Source organism: Salvelinus namaycush, chromosome 38 (assembly GCF_016432855.1).
Source record: "Salvelinus namaycush isolate Seneca chromosome 38, SaNama_1.0, whole genome shotgun sequence".
Taxonomy (NCBI): Eukaryota; Metazoa; Chordata; class Actinopteri; order Salmoniformes; family Salmonidae; genus Salvelinus; species Salvelinus namaycush.
The window spans coordinates 14,888,658-14,909,286 of NC_052344.1; the positions used below are offsets into that span (position 1 = coordinate 14,888,658).

The 20,629-nt window shown below is 39.6% G+C and overlaps 1 protein-coding gene across 1 annotated transcript; it reads left to right on the plus strand.

Annotated features, from left to right (window-relative positions):
• Window positions 1-2,826: 2,826 nt before the first annotated feature.
• On the plus strand, window positions 2,827-19,895 carry LOC120032056 (anoctamin-6-like). The gene is made up of 20 exons (XM_038977997.1): window positions 2,827-2,920; window positions 9,297-9,367; window positions 9,916-10,044; window positions 11,014-11,079; window positions 11,708-11,995; window positions 12,345-12,458; window positions 12,591-12,706; window positions 12,880-13,014; window positions 13,268-13,373; window positions 13,689-13,749; window positions 13,963-14,108; window positions 14,279-14,356; window positions 14,502-14,727; window positions 15,102-15,271; window positions 15,582-15,679; window positions 16,407-16,537; window positions 17,331-17,536; window positions 17,772-17,977; window positions 18,063-18,168; window positions 18,297-19,895. The coding sequence occupies exons 1-20, from the start codon at window positions 2,827-2,829 to the stop codon at window positions 18,510-18,512; spliced, it is 2,763 nt and encodes a 920-aa protein (XP_038833925.1). The 3' UTR covers window positions 18,513-19,895.
• Window positions 19,896-20,629: the final 734 nt, after the last annotated feature.

Consider the following 20,629-nt stretch of genomic DNA (forward strand, 5'->3'; position numbering starts at 1 on the left):
ATACGATCCAGCAACTTTTCGATGACTGGCCCAACGCTCTAACCACTAGGCTACCTGCCGCCACGTATGTGATTGTATACCAAAATATATCAATTTATTGGATTTATATAGCACTTTTCTACCGACTGAGCAATCATTTTTGTGTCAGAACGTTCACCACACATCAGCTATCAGGTGGAGAGGTGAGGAGTGATGTATGCCAATTAGGAATGAGGGGGGTGATTAGGCGGTCATGATGGAATGTGGCCAGGTTGGGAATTTAGCCATGACACCGGGGTGAAAACCCCTACTCTTACAATAAACTTCATGAGATTTTGAATGACCACAGAGTCTAGACTCCAGTTTTAATGTCCCATCCGAAAGACGGCACCCAAATGTTCCCAAATGTAATCAAGGTTTAAAATGATTCTGTTTTAGTCAAATATTATATCTGTTTAGGCTTCTTGTGGTCAATTTGAAGTCTACAAATATATTTTTATTATGTTACGCCCCCCAGACCATCTACTCAAGAAAAAATTGTCCCGTGGCTGAATCTAGCTGATGATCCCTGCTGTTGAAAATTTGCACAATCAATGTGCAGCATATGACGCGTTCAATATTAAATATTTTCCATTTAATCGTATAAATAATGTATTTCAAAAATAATGTATTTGCTTTCATTTCAATTTGTCATCATGGCAATACTCTGTATTCTGATAAGAAAGGTTATAACAGTATTTGTCAGGGCACTATTATGATGGGGAACAGTATAAGGAACAGTTGACACAAACCTATCTGATGGGGTATCAGTATCTGATAGGAAGCAAAGATGGGAAAGAAAAGTATCTGCGAACACTGTGATATGGAACTTATCTAATGGGAAACCGTATGCTGGAGAACAGTAGGTCTATCTAATATGGAACAATATATGGAACAGCTTACCGATCACTGCACCTGTACACAGCCCATCTGTAAATAGCCCACCCAACTACCCCATCCCCATATTGTTATTTATTTTTGCTCTTTTGCACCCCAGTATCCCTACTAGCACATCATCATCTGCACATCTATCACTCCAGTGTTAATGCTAAATTGTAATTAATTCGCCACTATGGCCTATTTATTGCTTTACCTTCCTAATCTTACTACATTTGCACACACTGTAAATATATTTTTCTATTGTGTTATATTGACTGTACGCTTGTTTATCCCATGTGTAACTCTGTTGTTGTTTTTGTTGCACTGCTTTGCTTTATCTAGGCCAGGTCGCAGTTGTAAATGAGAACTTGTTCTCAACTGGCCTATCTGGTTAAATAAAGGTGATTTTTTTATTTAAAAAAGTATCTGACAGGGAATTTGGTTGGGAACAGAAAATTTAACAAGATGTGCTCGATATTCATTGTCAACAACTCAAGATATAAAATTCAAAAGGCACTCGCACAGCTGAGCTATCTTTGTTGCAGGTGCATGGTAACAGTTGAATAAGATGAGAAAAAGAAGCAACCCGCACACTGCTCTTGCTAGTATCAATGCTCTTTATTAAGCTTTACGTATCGGCCTCTAGGCCTTCGTCAGAGCTTTTTAATTTTTTTGAAAAAGCTCTAACGCAATGTCACGTTCCTGACCTGTTTTCTGTTGTTTTTGTATGTGTTTGACGGTCAGGGCGTGAGTTTGGGTGGGTAGTCTATGTTATGTGTTTCTATGTTGGTTAAAGGGTGACCTGATATGGCTCTCAATTAGAGGCAGGTGGTTTTCATTTCCTCTGATTGAGAGCCATATTAAGGTAGGTGTTTTCACATTGATTGTTGTGGGTGGTTGTCTCCTGTGTCAGTGTATGTTACGCCACGCGGGACTGTTTCGGTTTTGTTTGTTCGTTCGTTTTATGTAGTCAGTTTTCCTGTTCTTGCGTTCTTCGTGTTTCATGTAAGTTCGTCGTCCAGGTCTGTCTACGTAGTTTGTTGTTTGGTAATTATTCAAGTGTTCGTCGTGTTTTCTGTTTTGTTGATTAAAAATCATGTCTTATCACAACGCTGCATTTTGGTCTAATCCTTGCTACTCCTCTTCGGATGAGGAGAAGGAGGAAGCCCGTTACACGCAAGCCTTGAGGCCGATACATACTTAATAAACCGCAGTGATACTAGCAAGAGCAGTGTGCGGGTTTCTCAAGACATGAAATTGCACAATTTATGTATGGATGTCAAACGATTGTTCAATTAAATGTGAGGTATTTTGGCCTTCCTACTGTTTTGTTCGTTATATCACTGCCTTTTCAAGACCCCTAAACTCTTTGATGCCCCCCAGGGGCCCCCTGGTTGAGAATCACAGACCTATTAATAACCAGCAAATGCAATAATAACATTTCCCAATGAGAATCATTCATTGCATATGGAAACTGGAAACAGTTTCATATTACAATACGGGCCTAAAGAATGCTGTTATATATATATATATATATACAGTCAATAATTCAGACCGTACTTATGTGGGCATAACAAAGTTGCCCGTCCTACAAAGTCGCTCAAAAACTGATCTCGGAAATGGCAGACCTACATTGGTTTGGTAACAATATTGTGGGAGGAAACCCGCATGTCAGACTACTAAAAAAACTCCTCATAATGTACCCATAGTACGTATAGGACTACCCCACCCATTCTCTCAAGTTTGAACTTGATCTAAAAAGCATGCAATGTTTTTTCTTTTGAAACGATGTTGAGAAATAAAGTGGGAACTTTTGGAATACATGGAGCTCATTGGCAGTGATCTTACATGATGCGTTAATTCCGCCGTGCCATTTTGCTATCCAGGTTTAACCGTTGATGACTTGTTGTACTATGTGACATATTTGAGATGAATGAGAGTGGGGAAAACATTCTTGAAATGGATTCTTTGTCCGAGACAAAATTGGAGGGCGACACGGAAATAGAGATGGGAATGGAAGTTGGTGAGTTAACGTGGATTTCATTATATTTTGCAACGGGAGAGGATTAATTGCAAGACAAAAGGGCGAAATAATGTAGCCTTCCTCTGTAACCTATCGTTTCCGCCTTTCACGAACCAACATTTTATTTTATTTGTTCAAATGTTATTTTCTTGTGTCCCTTATATATTTTCTCCTTGGTTATTTCAAACTTTAAAAAGTATGCAATAACAGTATTGACTTTTGGCACCACCATTGCCCTCTGTAATGAGAGGGTTCTGCTTAGCTGAGGAACGCTCAACTCAGGTATCTTTTTTTATCTGCCTCAATATACCCTACACTATACGTTATCATAAACTTCATTATCATCAGTGTTTATAAAACTGTAGTAAATTAGCTTGGACTCAAACTGTCTCTGCGATTGTCAGTCCAAGGTCACTCATGCACACTTTCGATACTCTCAGTGTTTACCATGAAGGGTGCTCCATACCACTTCTTACAATGCAGCGAATTTGGGGTGTCGTGACCGGGACTCGAACCTGAATATCTGTGGTGCTCAGACTAACACGTTAGCCATTACACCAATAAATCAGACTCATCTGACGAGGTCGCTAGTTCTTGTACTAAGGTCGCTGGAATACATAAATATTCCTTTATCACACTGGTGGACAAAGCATAGGCTAACAACCACACTGATTCACAGATGCAATATTTCAGTCATAGCCTATGGCTGGCTGCACAGCTTGTCCCTACTATTATTGGCCCAATGTACACTCCCACTTTCCCACACAATCAAATATCCTTCGATCGTCGGGATCTTCGGGCAGTTTGTTAATAATTTGATCATTACTTTGTAGTTATTTAAGAGTTTATTTCCAAAATGCTATATCCACCAATTTTTCACATTTGTGTTAAAAAACTAAATAATCAGAAATGATTGCTTATGGGTACCTTCATGTGTGTGTAAAGTATTAATGTTTTCTATTCATACATTTTGGATGTGTATGTTAAACACTATATATATATTAAAACAACAATACAATGACAATACCAATGGCTGCTCCCATCAGTGGGTGCTCTGGTCAGTGGGTGCGCTCGCCCCCACCTGCCCCAAGAGGCCTGAAGGGCGAAGCCACTTCCCTGGCCCAAAGGGATTTTCCAAGGGTGGGAAGGACTGAGCCCCTCCCAACGTCCGGGAGGGCATGGAAGAGAGCGCACCGATAACCACCAGGACCAGTACAGACACCACTCACAGCATGAAACCAAAACACAAAACATAAATAACTAAACACAAAACATACAATAATCACATCCCCACCCTCACCCCTGATTGGAGAACCTCAAACCTTTGTACTGTGCATGTGTGTATGTATTTATTTCCACACTCATTAATTCAAACCTTCAGACAGCCACAGATCAACCCAGTTTTCGCAGTAAATCATAATTCTACCATTTTCTCTTGCTACATCCCTCCATTCTCCCATGGTGTGTCACTAGGGACTTGAAACTCCCCATCTACAACATTTCTGCTGAAATTGACCCAAAAATAAACATTTTACCCAACAGCACAATGATATTTCCTATTGACTGACTGTGGTCCTTCAAATCCCCCCAAAATTCAGTTTGTAGGTCAAACCGTGCCCTGATATTATGACATAACATACTATTCCTGGACTCCAAAAACAAGCCACCGATGGACAGTACCAAAAGAGATACTCTTTGATTCTGTTTCCACATGGCAGAGTCTGCACAGGGCTGACTGTTTAATGCCCGATATACAGAGCATTCTTTTTGTAGCAAGAATTTCCTATAATAGCTTAAATTGAAAAGAATGGATTGATGCGTCAGTTGCAGTGGTGTAAAGTACTTAAGTAAAAATACTACTCAAGTAGTTTTTTGGGGTATCTGTACATTACTAAACTATTTATATTTTTTGACAACTTTTACTTTTACTTCACTACATTCCTAAAGAAAACGATTTACGTTTTACTCCATACATTTTTTCTGACACCCAAAAGTACTCGTTACATTTTGAATGCTTAGCAGGACAGGAAAAGGGTCCAATTCACTTGCTTATCAAGAGAACATCCCTGGTCATCCCTACTGCCTCTGATCTGGCTGACTCACTAAACACACATGCTTTGTTAGTAAATAATGTCTGAATGTTGGCGTGTGCCCCTGGCTTTCAAAAAAAATGGGGCCTTCTGGTTTGCTTAATAAAAATAATTTGAAATGATTTGTACTTTTACTTTTGATACTTAAGTATATTTTAGCAATTACATTTGATACTTAAGTATATTTTAAACCGAATACTTTTAGACTTTTACTCAAGTAGTATTTTACTTGGTGACTTTCACATTTACGTGAGTCATTTTCTATTACATGCTGACCAGACCGGACACGCCGCGTGCGCGAGCGTCGCAAAATAAATTTAGAAATCCATGTTATTCAATTATTGCACCCACACTGCTTGCGCGCCAACGAGCGTCTGCGACACCAAGGGCTAAAATAGATGTCGTTCCTATTTCTGACGCAGATCGCGCTGCAAGTCCTGCCTCTCCCATCTCCTCATTGGTTTATAGAAGCAGGTACCCACGTGCCATCTCCTCATTGGTTATACCCACGTGGGTGATAGAAAGACGAACTGTTTTGCCGGTAGTCGTGGTAATACAATGAAAGTTTAGATGCGATCACCATATAATTTAAACGATGAAAAAGCCTGGAAGGAGGAGAGATGACTAGAAACGATTCGGTTGGCCATTTTATGTGTGGATTAATTGTCGGAGTAGAGATCCTTGTGCATTTCAGGTAAAATAACAACTCAATGTTTATATCCCAGGACAAATTAGCTAGCTAGCAACAGCAAGCTAGCTAAATAGGACAAATTAACGTTAGCTAGCAAGTGCAAGCTAACTAGCTAAATTACCATACATGTTTAATGCTTTTCGACCTGTCCCCAAATTAATGTCATTGGTTCAGAGTTTGTTTTGATATTTTAACCTCCTTGTCGTGATCGCGTTTGGTGTGGGGGGGCAAAATAAATGTATGCACGATAGCGCATGATGGCGCACGCGCGCAGCCGGTTTGGGCAAGGTGTTTAGGGTATCTTTACTTTTACTCAAGTATGAAAATTGGGTACTTTTTCCACCACTGGTCAATTGTTGTTTTGTATATCGGTTCATAAACCTGATGCCATGGTGTTGGGATATCGAAAATCTGTTCCCAACTAGCTTGAATTTTATGCAGCATAGTGTTCCACCCTCTTGACTGTAAGTGAAACTGATACATTTGACAATTTATATTGGTCGTTTTAAGCCATTTATTATTTTTTAAACTAATTCATTATTTTCTCTTTTAAGTAATTGCCCCTTCCATTTTTGTGGCAGAGCTCAGATTAGTTTATTATAATTGTAACGTCCTGACCAGAGTTCTTATGTGTTTTGCTTGTTTAGTGTTGGTCAGGACGTGAGCTGGGTGGGAATTCTATGTTGTGTGTCTAGTTTGTCTGTTTCTGTGTCCAGCCTAATATGGTTCTCAATCAGAGGCAGCTGTCAATTGTTGTCCCTGATTGAGAATCATATATAGGAGGCTTGTTTTGTGTTGGGATTTTGTGGGTGATTGTTTCCTGTCTTCTGTCTTTGTGTTCTGCACCAGATAGGACTGTTTTTGGTTTTCACATTTATTGTTTTGTTGTTTGTAGTGTTCACATCTTCTTTATTAAATTATGTTGAACACTAGCCGCGCTGCATTTTGGTCCTCTCCTTCATCCCAGGAAGAAAACCAGGACAGAATCACCCACCAAATCCCAACACAAAACAAGCCTCCTATATATGATTCTCAATCAGGGACAACGATTGACAGCTGCCTCTGATTGAGAACCATATTAGGCTGGACACAGAAAACAGACAAACTAGACACACAACATATAATTCCCACCCAGCTCACGTCCTGACCAACACTAAACAAGCAAAACACATAAGAACTCTGGTCAGGACGTTACAATAATTTTGTATTTAGCATACATCTCCATACACCTGGATTAATTGCTTGTGGGACAGAATTTTACCGTAACTGTTTACAATGTACACTACCGTTAAAAAGTTTGGGGTCACTTAGAAATGTCCTTGGTGGGAATGATAGAGGACTTAGGTACCATACGAGATATTTTATCGCAAGAGAAAGGGGCAGAAGAATGTAGGCTTCCTTTGTAACTTTTCGTTTTCACCTATCATGAACCATATGCTACACTATTCAAAATATCACTGTTTTTGCAAAAATGTTTCTTCTCAAATGTTATTCTGTTGTTTACCTTATATATTTTCTCCTTTGTTATTTCAGACATTCAAAAATTATGCAATAACAGTACTGATTTTGGCACCACCATTGCCCTCTTTAATGAGAGGGTTCTGCTCTACCAGACACTATACATTATCATAAACTTCATTATCATCTACCACAGTGTCTATAATACTGTATTGAATTTGAGGGTATCATAACTGGGAATCAAACCCAGTCACTGACTGGTCAATCCTTCCTTTGGAAAGTAAGCTCCAATGTTTCCAAATCTCTTTATGCACAGGCACACCTTCGATGGTCTCAGTGTTTACCATGAAGGATGCCCCATCCCATTTCTGACACAAGTGCAGCGAATTTTGGGATATCTGTGGTTGTCAGGCTAAGGCCTTAGCCATTACAGTGACTTACTTGACTAAGTTGCTAGTTGTTGTACTAAGGTCGCTGGAATACATAAGTATTCCTTGATCACACTGGAGGACATAGCAATAGATAGGCATAGGCCTAATAACTGCACTGATTACATTCACAGATGCCAGATTTCAGTCATAGCCTATGGCTGACTGCACAGCTTTCCCCTACCCCAGTCTAAATTCACAAAAGACGAACCTATTATTGGCCCAATGTAGACTCCCACTCTCCTACAATGTATCAATTCTCTGGGATCAGGCAGGTTTTCATTAATTGATAATTACGTGATAATAATTGTAGTTATATATATGTAATGAGGGAAGGGCCTGAAAAACATCCACATCCATTTAGTGTGTTTTATACTCTCTCCATTTAACAAAGTACTTTGAAAGTGCTTCCAACAAGTGCTGGTGCTTCATCAGTTTGTCTTTCTACTATGAGCTAGTAAACATAGCCTTTCACCTGGTCTAGCATCAGTACAAGCAGGCTCAGCGTAGCATGTCTGTTCCTAGGGAAGAACTCTACAGGGGGAAAAGGGTTGCCTGTATAAATCACATAGCTAGATGGTTTTGCTGAAGGTAAATATTGTATTGTGTTTCATATGTTCACAGTCAAACTTGGAGAAATACATGACACATGGCATGCAGTATGCAAGTATCTAAGTATTTCTGGTAACTTCAAAGGATCTGCATGCCAAACAAGTGAGAGATATTGCATACAAGCAAGTCAAGTGAAGTACATCAGGCATGCTTCAATTCAATAACATTGTGTCACATCCTGACCATAGAGAGTCCTTATTTTCTATGGTGGAGTAGGTCAGTGCGTGACTGGGGGTTTAGTCTAGTGTATTATTTCTATGTGGGGTTCTAGTTTTGTTTTCTATGTTGGTGTTTGGTATGATTCCCAATTAGAGGCAGCTGGCTATCGTTGTCTCTAATTGGGGATCATATTTAAGTAGCATTTTTCCACTTGTGTTTGGTGGGATATTGTTTATGTGTAGTTGTATGTCAGCACGCCATTGTCGTCACGTTTCGTAATTTTTTATTGTTTTGTTATGTAGTTCACTTACTTTAAATAAATAAAGATGTGGAACCCAGATCACGCTGCACGTTGGTCCGAGTATGCTTCTAGCGAACGTGACACATTGGAAGATTTTAAAATAATGTTTTCAGCACAGTTTTATTAGCACAGTTGCTATTAACTTGTCGAATGGAGGTATTTGCCTAAGAGACTTAAACTATTCCATCATGGAGTATCTGAGTTTGAACATTTACAGTCTTTTCCAGGGCGTTACTAAGGGTAATGTCTTTCAAACACCATCTGATTCCAGTTACATTAGGTTCCCATAGTATTTTCTACCATGGGATGTTTGGAAGTTTTCCTGATGGAATGTCATCTGTTGTGTAAAGTATGAATGTAGTACCAGACACAATAAAATGTAACATTTAACTGAATGAACACAATTTAATGTGGGTTGTTGAATGTGCTTTACTTTGGTATTATATTCCCCTCTGAAATATAGATGTGAGTACTTTGCACTGGTGCATATGCTCAGTAAATCCCATCATGTGTATCTGCTGGGCCTTGTCAGAGTCTTACAAAAGATGGTGGTTAAAAAGAGTCAAATCTCCATCAAGATCTTGTCATGCATGTCTCATGTCTTTAATACATGTTTTTTTGTTGTTGGGGGGGGCAGTCTATTCTCAGGAGTTTTTGCCAACCTATGAGACTATACCTGAGGGGGCATCAGTGCCCAAAGTGGAGAAGGTGAGTCTCAACCCTTTAAATTGTATAACATTTCTGCATTATGAAAATGATTAGTACTCATAGCTTTGATAGTAGTTGTAGTATTAGTTTGAGCTGCCAATGAATAACTTTACAATTAATACCATATTTGTATAATATGGCTTGTTCTTGCATGTATTTCACCAAGAGGGATGTGGATTGATTCGCTTTTGTATTTTCATATGCAGAAAATGCATGAATCAATGTGCCAAATATCTGTAATTACAAGAGAGGTCTATGTTCGATGCCAATCCAAATGTGGACTGTTATTATTCATGGAACAAAAAAGGGTGTGTCACTTTTTGCCGTTGTAGACTCTTCCCTCCCTCTCCCATCTAAGTCTGATGTCAGTTGAGAAAGACGTAGTCTTGTAGGGTCTCGTACAAGCACAGTGAGGCTGTCTGTCAGTCCTTCTCTCGTTAAAGGACATGTATGATATCATGGAAGAAGAAGAGTTTGAGTTTGAGGCTGTGGAGCTACCAGATATCACTGTGGAGCTACCAGATATCGCCTGTTGTTTTTGCCCACAGGTTGAGTTCAACGGCAAATCTGACTCTCTGTTCTTCAATGATGGGGTTAGACGGATCGACTTTGTCTTAGTCTATGAAGATGAGGACATGAAGGAGACTGACAAAAATAGAACGTTCCAGAAACGTAAAGTAAGTGCATTTCTGGTGGCAGATTGTGAGTCTAAGCATCCTTATTCACCTTCAACGTGGTCAGCAGGTTTCTGTCTGGCAGAAGTTAAAAACAGTATTCCTACTGTGCTGTGAAAAAGCTTGTTTGAAATTAAATGCAGTTTCACAATGTAAGCATAGTTTTGAGGAATATGTGAATCTAAATGTGATTTCTTATAGCTTAAGAGGAGTACTGTATTATCTATGAAACAAGTTACTAAAGCTGCATTCCATCAAAGATGTTAACTTGTAGGAATCAGTGTTATGTTCCGTCATAGAAGCTGGTGTTGTATTATGCCAGGACCTAAGGCATTCACACAACACTTTCTCATTGTACACCCGGAATATTGACTCTGAATATTTGTACAGGGAGTTTTTCTTTGCTTCAGTCACTGTGTGTCAGATCTAAGGTATCCCTATGATTATTATGAGGCTATTTACATATATATATATACTGTATTTACAATTCTTTACAAGTATTGTGGATGCACTTAACAGAAGCATACAGACGTATGTAGTAGCAATGTATTTTGATTGACCAATGAGCTTTTATTTATTTGACGTGGTTTTATCAGAAGGCGTCTTGTATCGTACACACAATTCCCATATAGATGTAGTCAGTTTCATACATGGTTGAAATCAGTCAATGCATTGCTATCCATCGAGGGGAAATCAGTCAATGCATTGCTATCCATCGAGGGGAAATCAGTCAATGTAATGTCAATATAATTACACTTTTCATTCATTATTTATTATACACAACCACAGTTAAGATGGGTTAATAGTAATAATGTAATAATGTATTAGATATTACATTTAACATTTGTAAAGCACTTTTCATTACAAGAGTAATAAGAGAAACAGATTGGACCTTATCCAATAGGGAAACCGAAGGGACAGTGTTACAAACACGGGATCCATTGATTTAACATCCTGTATTCTCTTCCCTAGCAACGCAGAGAGTACTTTGAGGCCAGCTTGATGAAGATGGGGATGGAACTAGAGGCTGCCAGATCTGTGAGTGGCCACATAATGCATTTTACAAGGACTGGCTTTATGTATTGACTGCTGTTAGCTTGCAGAGTGGGGTTGAGTGTGTCGATCTTCAGGGACGATTGGGTGGAAACAATATTTAGTATCTTACATTCGTTTGGTCTTAAATGGTAGAGAAATACCTAATGTTTGTTTTTGTTACAGTTTTATTATCATACTGCTTATTTAAGTGACCTTGTGGATCTTGTTTTTGGCTGCATTTTAGATGGCAGACAGAGTTGTTTTCCAAAGTTTTCCTTTAACAGCCAACTATTTCCTCAGAAAGGGTTGAGATTGAATTGCAGTGGAAAACTATGGCACCAATTCCATTATTTGAGTAGTTGACCAATTATTGGCAAACTTTAGTGGTATTTCATGGAAGAGGATCAATGAGTTAACATTGATAAACACAGAGCCAACTTCTGATTTTATAGATAATAAAGCATTACATTAGATTCATGTGATGTTTTAGTACTTGTTTTATGTGGAGGATGTAATTTATGATCATGGCAATATCTTCTTAATTTCCCTTTAGGGGATTACTTAAGTTGTAATATATTTAGTTGAAATGAAAAGGGCTGCCTTGTTGTTTTATCTTCATCATTCCGACAAGGTGGTGGATGAGAAGCTGTTGTTCGTCAAGGTGCACATGCCTTGGGACATGCTGTGTACCTACGCCGAGGTTCTCCACATCAAGCTGCCCATTCAGCCCAATGACCTGTCCACCACGTCCTCGCCCTTTAACTTCCTCAGTTGCATCACCAAACACTTCTACCCCAGCGAGGACCTCATAGCCAAGGAGACGGAGTACTTCACCGCCCCATTCGAGAAGGACAGACTGGAGTACTTCTACGTGAAGGACCGGGACCTCTTCTTCACGCCGTCCATGAGGAGTAGAATGGCAAGTGCGCTGCTTTCTTCACCTCATCATGGGACATAAACCCAAAAGTCAACCAATAAGAAGTTAAAGATGCAGCAGCGCACTAGATTTTGATGGAGATTAAAAATAAAAATAAAAAAATAAATCACTAAAAAGCAGTCACCTCATTGACTTTCTTTCGGTAGTTTAAGCATCTCAGGTTTCTGATGCTGCTCAATGGTATTAGAAGATATTTGGTCGGTAGACCACTTAGATTGGTTATTCAGCCCTTGCTCTACAAAAATATCAATGTACCTATACTTAAAACACAGTGTTAATGCTCTTTTCCTTACACTTCAATGATAACAGAATGGTTGGTCTTCCTCCTCAGGCCTACTACATCCTCAGCCGAGCCCCCTATGAGGTGCGAGAGAACATCAAGAAGTTTGGTGTCACCAAGCTGCTCGATGGGGGGGTGTACAAGGCTGCTTATCCCTTACATGATGTGAGTGGCGGTGAAGAGCGGGGTGGCACTAGTAACTGACAACATAGTACATTAAACACCCATCAATCTGTGAAAAGACTGAGCAGTGTTTTTATGAACTTTTTAGTTTTGTTTTCTGTGAACTTACTTTAGTGCAGATTCAACGTCAGGTCGAAGGAAGATGAGTGCCCCAATGAGAGATACCTCCTGTATAACGAGTGGGCTCACCCTAAAAGTTTCTATAAGATGCAGCCACTTGATCTCATAAGGTAATTCATGCTTTAATCTACTTTTGCAAAAATGCACATTGCATGCACATCACTGCTTTAGTTTAATAAGGTGTTGAGAATTATTCTTCCGAACAGAATGTGCTTAGAGGCCTAATCATTGTAATTATAGCAAATAAGGGATGGAAATAATATTTTCTTTCATTTTCTCACAGAAAGTATTATGGGGAGAAGATTGGCATTTACTTTGCTTGGCTGGGCTTCTATACAGCCATGCTCGCCCTCGCTGCTATTGTTGGGCTTGGCTGTTTCATTTATGGGTACACGACTCAAGAAACAAGCACCTGGAGGTAAGTTTAAAACTCAAAGAAAGTACTTCAGAAACCCACAACACCATATAAATATATTACATCTAGTGTATATCAAATAAAGATCAATTAGTGCAGGACAGGACACAAGGTAAGTAGAGTAAATATAAGTTGATTGATGTTCCTTCCATTCCGTTCCCTGACAGTGTGAAAATCCAATGATTAACAACTTTGTTGCATTTTGTTGAGTTTTTGGTGAAGTTTAACCCATCTGCTCTGTTCATTTATTGGACAGCAAAGAGGTGTGCGACCCTTTGATTGGAGGGAATATTGTGATGTGTCCGCAGTGTGATAAGGAGTGCACATACTGGAGGCTGAACAGCACCTGTGAATCTTCTAAAGTAAGTAATGCATTAGGGTTCAATAATTCCGGTCCATGGCTGTACAGGTTTTTTCTCATTCACTCACATGGTCAATTCAGAGTGATTATGATTATGAAAGTGACTTATATGGATAGTGAGTCCCTTAAAATTCTATTTGCCAATGCTTTTTATGTCAGACCGTTTTCTTAGACTCTTTGGCCCATGAGACATGCTACAAGTCATATGAAACCTTTTTGAACAGGGTTTGTTTTCGTATATATTTACAAAGAGTCATGGATGGAGAGAGAAATTATGTGAAAAGCTAAGTATTTCATGAGACCTTGCCTTCCTCAGAAACTGTGCATATTTGATAACTATGGGACGCTCGTGTTTGCTGTCTTTATGGCCATTTGGGGTGAGTCATTTAATTCATTCAACTTACCAAATGTTCAAATGTAGAGCTTTCAGAAACTGCATTAGTTTATAGTTTGTAGTTTTGTCTTTCTAAGCTTATTAGCAATTAGATGTTGCATGATAATGATATTAAAGTTTTCCTCAGCACATGCTACAGTCTAGGACCAGGCAAGTAAAATAAAGCTTTACACTCTTGTTCCCATCCTGGTTCTAGTGACCGTGTTTCTGGAGTTCTGGAAGCGCTACCAAGCAGAACTGGAGTATGAGTGGGACACCGTGGAGTTCCTGGAGCAGGAGGAGCAACCTCGTCCCGAGTATGAGGCCAAGTGTAACCACGACAGAATCAACCCTGTAACACGGGTAAGGAAGATGTGTTCGTCACACAGTCCCTATGGTGATTCCATAGCGTCAGACTCAGGAGGCTAGAAGAACACTCCACAACCGATGATAGTAATGTTATATACTTGTTTTAAAATGAAAATATTACCTGTATCATTACTTCATTCTAAAGCATGTTATTCTTCATTTAGGTAAAAGAGAAAGTACCTTATACAGCCTGTGGACGGTGTATAAGAGTGTCTTTAGGAATTGGGACTGTCTTATTCTGGGTAAAAACTTTTGGATTTCTCTACTGGTATCTTGTTCTGAATAGGCCAATTTATATGCACTCCAACAGAAAAAAATGTTTTATATAACCCTAACCTTTGTTTCAAGTCTGACCCCTCCAATTCTTGTGTTTGTGCTTGTGTTCAGATTGTGTTGATCCTAGCGTCAGTGGTGGCCATCATCGTATACCGACTGGCAGTGTTCTTCTCATTTTCGACGAGACTCCAGTCTGACCTAAAGGAGCTCGAACCGTTTAAGGAGTATGTGACCGCACAAATGGCCACCTCCGTCACTGCTTCTATCATCAGCTTCGTAGTAATCATGGTGCTCAACATCCTGTATGAGAGGGTTGCCATCTGGATCACTGACTTTGGTGAGACGCCCCAATGTCAAACAATGTCAAACAGGAAATATGTGGTTTGCTATACAGAACTATGGTGTTTCTCAAACTGCTTTCAGACAAGAGCTAATATTCACTCAAACGTGTCTTAGCAAGGTTTATGCAGTGCCCCAAACATTCTGCAATTATACAATGGTATGAGTAAATATTGCACGCCAATAGGTCTGAAGTAATCCAAATATATGTATGCCAACAGATTTATACTCTAGGAAATTCACACCACCACGATAGCCCTTAGCTGATGTCCTTATCCAGAGTCACTTGCAGAATCTGGACACAGCAAAAGCTTGATTTAAGCCTGATGTTTTTTTGATGAGACTGAGAAGATGCCTTACTTCATTTTAAAGAGCTACCAAGGACCAGGACGGATTATGAGAACAGTCTGACTCTGAAGATGTTCCTGTTCCAGTTTGTCAACTACTACTCCTCCTGCTTCTACATTGCCTTTGCCAAAGGGAAAGTGGTTGGTTACCCTGGGCAACCTGTTTACCTGCTGGGCAAGTACAGGAATGAGGAGGTACGTACACCTATCAGTTGACTGAAAGATCAGTTGATTGGAGCTTGGTGCTTGGTACAGAATATGTGATAACACAGTATGACAGTGTTTTGCTTTTCCACTTCGCTTGTGTTCCAACTTCGTTGACAAATTATTAGATGTTGCATTCTGTGGCCTTTGTGTTTGACTAAAAGAGACCTTCATATTTCAAATGAATGAACCTGGAAATCTTCCACTAAATACAAGTTGTTTGAATGGAGGTGCTTTATCATGTAATACTACAAGATGGCCGACATTGGTTGATGCATTGTTTGTGTCTTATCCTTACCAGTGTGATCCAGGAGGATGCCTGATTGAATTGACAACCCAGCTCACTATCATCATGGGCGGTAAAGCCATCTGGAATAACATTCAGGAGGTGTTGCTGCCGTAAGTTTTTGGTTCAATGGAAGAACAAAATGGCCAACCACATCAGCTCTCTAGGAGCCCAGCAACCGTAAAGTTTCCCAGTTACATTGGATCAGGGTTGGTTCAATGGTTTATTTCATCCCAACTCAAAATGGAATACCCCCTTATCTTCAAGTGTATCTGTATCCAGACATCATTATTATCTGATTCAGAGAGCAATCATAAAGGCGTCTCCTTGTAGGCACTAACGGAGACTAACTCCACCATGGCTTATTGGCCAAAGCCTGTGGGGAAATTCATGTTTTTTTGTTGGGTTTCTGGATAAATGCCAAAAACACAGGCTTAGGAGATCTTATACGTTTTGTTCTATGAGATCATCTTCATCAGCTAACGTCGCTTTTTGTGAATTTTAAAGCATTTATGTAATCAAAACAAAAACATAAAGCACATAAACGCTTCATAATTCATTAAGGTCATGTTAACTGACTGATATTATCTCATAGGACAAAACGTATAATATCTCCTAATCCTATTTCAACTTCATACCTTATTTTTGCCGTTTATCCCAAAACCCCATTCTTTCCCTATTAATTTTCCCCATAGGAAATGCTAACTAATTTCAGTTTTTTAGGATTTTCCCATTAGAAAATGCTAACTCATTTCCGTTTTTTAGGACTACAAGCTGGCGAGCTCTATTACCTTGTTATAAGCATCATGATTCTGCGATTGACATGTTTCTCATCATCAGGTGGATGAAGAATTTGATATTCCGCTACTGCACACGTGTGGGGTCTGAAAAGGTGATTCCTCGCTGGGAGCAGGACTATCAGCTGCAGCACATTGGGAAGCTGGGCCTCTTCTATGAATACCTGGAGATGGGTAAGATATGAAGAATGAGGCAAACTCTCTCCCTCTCTCCCAAATCAACCCCTAGCCCCTATCCCCTGGCACCTCTATAGATCTGAGAGGATTGGATAGGTGTGGACACAATATGGTGGTAGCTATATGCGTATGCTCGGGAAGTTTTTTAAGCTGATCCTGCTATTTCTTTGGATTCTGTCCAGAAACCACCTATAGCCCCTATCCCCAAGGCACTTACTTAATCTAGAAGGGTTGGATGGACATAAGCTATATGGTGCAAATCCCCCCTAGCTACTATCACAGTATCAGGTTGCCCCTAGCTAGCCTATCAGCTACTATCCTAGTACCAGGTTTCCCCATAGCTAGCCTATCAACGACTATCATAGTATCAGGTTCCCCCCTAGCTAGCCTATCAGCTAATATCATAGTATCAGGTTCCCCCTAGCTAGCCTATCAACTACTAACTATCATAGTATCAGGTTCCCCCCTAGCTAGCCTATCCACTAATATCATAGTATCAGGTTCCCCCTAGCTAGCCTATCAGTACTAACTATCATAGTATCAGGTTCCCCCCTAGCTAGCCTATCCACTAATATCAGGTTCCCCCTAGCTAGCCTATCAGTACTAACTATCATAGTATCAGGTTCCCCTCTAGCTAGCCTATCAGCTACTATCATAGTACCAGGTTCCCCCCTAGCTAGCCTATCAGGTACTATCATAGTATCAGGTTCCCAGATCTATTGATGTAAAGGCTTTTTTTTCTGCAGTGATCAAATTTGGCTTTGTGTCTCTGCATGGCTTTTTCCTACAGTGATTCAGTTTGGTTTTGTGACTCTGTTCGTGGCCTCCTTCCCCCTGGCTCCTGTCCTGGCTCTGGTCAATAACCTCTTTGAGATCCGGGTGGACGCCTGGAAGATCATCACCCAGTTCCGCCGCATGGTTCCAGAGAAGGCCCAAGACATCGGGGCGTGGCAACCCATTCTCCAAGGTGTTGCCATCTTGGCTGTGGCATCAAATGTGAGTAATGCTCCTCCATTGGATTATGAAGTATTATGAAACATACATATATTTTTTAAGATGATGTATTTATCTTGGTTTATTTTCCATTGCATAATCCCATCACTGGATGTCAGTCATATAATTTTATTGTTACCATGCTGATGTAGTGACATTCTTAGATTATAATTCATCTATTATGATGAGCACCAGTTTAAAGTGCACTGTCTCCTCCACTTCCTTGTATCTCTGCCAGGCCATGATCATTGCCTTCACATCAGACATGATCCCACGATTGGTTTACTACTGGTCTTTCTCTGTGTATCCCTATGGAGATCATTCCAGTCACACCATGCAGGGCTACATCAACAACACGCTCTCTGTGTTCGACATCCAGGACTTCTCCAACAAGAGCCGGCCCTTGCAAACACCTTACTGGTTCAATAACAGCACCACCTGCAGGTAATGTGAATGTATATGAGATGGGTTTAAATGAAATCGTGTTAGACATTGAAATATTTCATGCAGTCTCTCTGTCATACTTTAGATATCGAGATTTCAGATATCCACCAGGACACCACAGACAATATGAATACAGTATCTACTACTGGCATGTGATAGCTGCCAAGATGGCTTTCATAATAGTTGTAGAGGTGAGTAGAAATTTCTCTGAAACGTTGACCTGATTTTTCTTTCTACTGTATAGTCTAATGCCAGATGGACATTTTCTAGCCTTTCAAGAAATCCCCTCCTTCCGACCCTTATACCCTTGTCCCCTCAGCACATTGTATACCTGACCAAGTTCGTTCTGTCCTACGTGATCCCGGACGTGCCTTACACAGTGAGGGAACAGATCAAACGAGAGAAGTACTTGAGCCAGGTCATCCTTCACGAGACCAACCTCAAACTGGTGACCAAACGCTTAAAGCCTTTCGGTGATAAGATACTTAAACAAAATGAGGACAAGGAAGAGGAGATTATGGACCTTTACTTTTAATCTCTGAAACTCTTTCAGAGAAGAGAGAGCCCTGCCTTTGTCAGGACCTACAATATTTCCAAGTATTGTTGAGCAGCTAAAGATGTATTCAATACATGTTTTAATAGCATTCATTAATATTATTAGTAGCATAATAGCTTGGTGGGGACTACGACCAACCAAACCAGCCATGAAGCTCAGCTCTGTTGCTCAGATCTCTGGATCTATTGCATATTTAGCACTTTTATGTCAATGATTGTTACATGTACACTGTTACATTTAATGTGTTTTGTATTGTTACAATGATGACATTTTTTGGAGGTCTTAACTTAGACACTTCTGGGAGGAACACAACAGTGCCTGGGTGTTACATACAGCACATGTATACACTGTTACATTTAATGTGTTTTGTAATGTTAAAATTAGGATTCAATGCCATATGGAAGACTATGAATGACAACAATACTTTTCTTCTTTAAACAAAGCATACAGATTTGTATACAATTTGTGGCCTAGGCCTATCCAAACATTTCTAATACTCAAGGTGTGCTTGATTTAGTCAGGAATAATTCCAAAAGCTCAAATTGCATTAACCAGGCAAGCCATCAAGAATGGAAGCTCGTTCCCGCCACCCAGGAAAAAATATCTGACTACGAGTTATGAGATAGAAAGTCATAATTATGAGATAGAATGTCTGGATCATGGACATTGAATAGTCCTGCAGGTCGACCCCTTTTAAAGGGTCAATCTGGGATTCACACAATAACAAAGCTTCTCCCACCACAGCTGAGGAATGGGGCAGGAGAAATGTAACCAATCTCAAATACATAGACACAGGACTCACATATGGATGCAAGGACTGACCATCCATCAGATACAAATTATATTTTTAACCATGTTTTGAAGCTATACTGTGTTGTTTACAATTACATTGTTTACACACAATAGAGTAAACCAAGCTTGTATTTTGGGTTCTGATTGGGTAAGACGTTACTCATTTCTAAGTTACAGTATTGAATAATCAGTGGCTTTACACTGAGTGTACGAAACATATTTCCATGACCAGGTGAATCCAGGTGAAAGCTGATTCCTTATTGATCTTACTTGTAAAACCCACTTAAATCAGTGTAGATGAAGGGGAAGAGACGGGTTAAAGAAGGATTTTTATTGAGTCATGGATTCTGTATGTGTGCCATTCAGAGGGTGAATGGGAAAGACAAAAGATTTAAGTGCCTTTGAATGGGGTATGGTAATAAGTGCCAGATACATTGGTTTGAGAGTGTCAAGAACTTCAACGCTACAAGGTTTTTTACGCTCAACAGTTTCCCGTGTGTATCAAGAATGGTGCATCACCCAAAGGACATCCAGCCAACTTGACACAACTGTGGAAAGCATTGAAGTCAACATGGGCCAGCATCCCTGTGGAACGCTTTCGACACCTTGTAGAGTCCATGACCCAACAAGTTGAGGCTGTTCTGAGGGCAAAAGGGAGTGCAACTCAATATTAGGAAGGTGTTCCTAATGTTTTGTACATATTAATTAAATCTGATGTCAACCAGATGTCATCAAACAGGCACCAACTCACATCAACAAAACTCTTCAATACGTTAATATTGAACAATATCACCACAATCTCTCTTTCTTACACACACACACACACAATGTGTGATTGACTAGGATATGCATAAGGTTATCTTAAGTTGAGGGCCTGATGCAAAGTGTACATTGGATTTATATGATACAGATCGCCTGAACGTATCTCATAATAACGACTTACTATCTCATAATTATGACTTACTATCTTAGAACTCTTAGTCAGATTTTATTTTTTGGTGGCGGGTACGGGCTTCCATACAAACTCATGGTCACCTCAAGTATTTACAGTAACATTTTTGACATATGTATTTGATTTTAAGCATTTTGATAGAAGTCACCATAGACTAACCTCTTATACAACCTCTCAATATATGTTGCTGTATTATATTGTGATTTTTTTTAAACCAAAGGTATATATGAACTAACAATCTGCCGCTGTGTACAATATTTGTCTTTCAAGTATTTTGTCAAGTGTATTGTAATTTGTATGTTATGCCAAATAAAATCTAAATTCTTTGTATTTTATATAGAACTGTGATTGT